The 2,080-nt window shown below is 34.2% G+C and overlaps 1 protein-coding gene across 1 annotated transcript; it reads left to right on the top strand.

The window, feature by feature from the left end:
• The first annotated feature begins 226 nt into the window (after nucleotides 1-226).
• On the top strand, nucleotides 227-1,872 carry LOC107782021 (putative xyloglucan endotransglucosylase/hydrolase protein 1). Its single transcript, XM_016602857.2, has 4 exons — nucleotides 227-398; nucleotides 609-709; nucleotides 831-1,027; nucleotides 1,445-1,872. Exons 1-4 carry the CDS (start codon nucleotides 227-229, stop codon nucleotides 1,812-1,814), a joined length of 840 nt encoding a protein of 279 aa, XP_016458343.1. The 3' UTR covers nucleotides 1,815-1,872.
• Nucleotides 1,873-2,080: the final 208 nt, after the last annotated feature.

Raw genomic sequence — 2,080 nt, forward strand, 5'->3', positions numbered from 1 at the left:
GCTTTGATTAATTTCCAGTTTATTAAGGAAATAATATAATAAGTTCAGCAAATCTGGTGTTCATGATTCTTTTTAGAAAGTCACTAAATTTTATACTCTCCATAGTATGTTGTTTAAGTTCTTGCTTAAATAAGCCATGCGCTATAGCAATATAAAATTGAAGTAATTAGGAACACAGTTGAGTAGTAATGTCATTATTTTTACGAATAGTTCTATTTCTTTATAGATGGCTTATTTTCTGATGAATATTGTTACTAGTCTTATACTTCTCTTTATTGTGGGGCTTTCTAATGCTGATATTAGCTTCAACAACAGTTACGAACCTACATGGGGAGAAAACCATTTATCCATCATTAACCAAGGAACTGAAGTAACACTTCTTTTAGACAACTCCTCAGGTTTATTCTCACTTCTTTTCTCTCTCTTTTTTTTCTTTTTCTTTTTGCTATGTCTTTAATCACTTTGAAAAAAAAGAAGGAATAGTATGATTTTATATAGCCGATTCCAATTGGCTTGAAATGTTAGAATTGTGATTATTTCTAACTGTGGCTATACAACTCATGTTAGTTTAACTTATACTAACATATAATTTTTGTGTGTGTATGTAGGAGCTGGTTTTAAGTCCAAATTCCTATACGAATCTGGCTTATTTGTAATCAGGATGAAGTTACCAGACAAGAAAACTGGAGGAGTTATCACATCTCTCTACGTATAGAATTATAATACTCAATCTTTTCTTTCTACACTCAAAATTACATTAGAGTAATTATTGGTACATAAGAATTTTCACCTTTTTCTCTATTTTTGACTTGACAATTGGTTTTTGGCAGCTAACCTCACAAGTAGATGGTTCACCACCAGGGACCCACGATGAGATCGATTTCGAGTTTCTGGGTACACAAGGGAAACTACAAACCAATGTATTTGCTAATGATTGGGGTTTTAGAGAACAAATATTCCAACTTCCCTTTGATCCTTCACAAGATTTTCATACCTATCAAATTCTCTACAATCCATTCCAAATAGTGTAAGCAAACTACATCCCTTTTTATTTAAGAATAAGCTAAGTGGTGTTCAAATCAGCTGTCACTCACCTTAATGGTGTTCAAATCAGATGTTGGAGGCCCACATTGTTTGAGGGTACGGGTTACCGTCTCTTTATATGGCCTAGGCACATGAGTAGGGCAGATCATTTTTCTTAGCATGACATCAAAGGCTGACCCATCATGCATTTTCTTGGTTTACTCAATGTTGGGCTTCCATGTTACTTCATGCTCAAGCGTTCAACCCTGGGCGTAAGGTGTTAAAATCTCACATTGGTTGAGGGCATAAGTTGTTATCTATCTCCTTATATGTCTTTCCGCAATTTTCATCTCATGAGTTAGTTTTTACGATTGAGCTAAGTTCAAAAAGTCTATATTCTTAACCTTGATCTTTTTTGCAGTTTCTTCATAGATGATATACCAGTAAGGGAATTCATGAACCTCAAAGTGAAAGCAAATGTAAATTACCCGACAAGTCCAATGCAGATAGAGGCAAGCGTATGGTACTCAAACAGCAGTGGTTGGGCTGGAGATATTGATTGGAGTTTAGCACCATTTATAGCTCATTATCAACACTTCAAAATTTCAGGTTGTTTTCCACAACCTGGGAATGATTGTTCTTCACCAGTTAACCAACCATGGAACAGATTTAAGGTTCTCAGCCCTCTACAGAGACAAAAAATGGCCAATTTTAGGAAACAGTATATGACTTATGATTATTGTGTCCCAGGCTTTGTTCAGTTCCCAGAATGTTCTTATAATAATTCTTAGTTGTCTTGTTTCATTGGATCAGTATTAGAACCAACACAATAATTAATGGAATAAAAAACGAAGGGAATTTGGACTTCTGATTGGTAACATATATGAATATATATTATATCTTAATACCGCAAGGATATCCTTTGGAGTACTAGAGGTTTCATCGTCCAACTGTTGAATAACAATTTAGTGTCCATCATTTTTGTCTTTGAATATCTCAATATACTTGATTTCTGATCTAATATTGGAACACAATTTTTGTCTTTAAGTGCAGAATG

This window comes from Nicotiana tabacum, chromosome 22 (assembly GCF_000715075.1).
Source record: "Nicotiana tabacum cultivar K326 chromosome 22, ASM71507v2, whole genome shotgun sequence".
Taxonomy (NCBI): domain Eukaryota; kingdom Viridiplantae; phylum Streptophyta; class Magnoliopsida; order Solanales; family Solanaceae; genus Nicotiana; species Nicotiana tabacum.

Coding starts and splice junctions, on each gene's coding strand:
- LOC107782021 (XM_016602857.2), top strand. CDS start 227: ATGGCTTATTTTCTGATGAATATTGTTACTAGTCTTATACTTCTCTTT. Junction 399..608: donor TCTTTTAGACAACTCCTCAG/GTTTATTCTCAC, acceptor GTGTGTATGTAG/GAGCTGGTTTTAAGTCCAAA. Junction 710..830: donor GAGTTATCACATCTCTCTAC/GTATAGAATTAT, acceptor GGTTTTTGGCAG/CTAACCTCACAAGTAGATGG.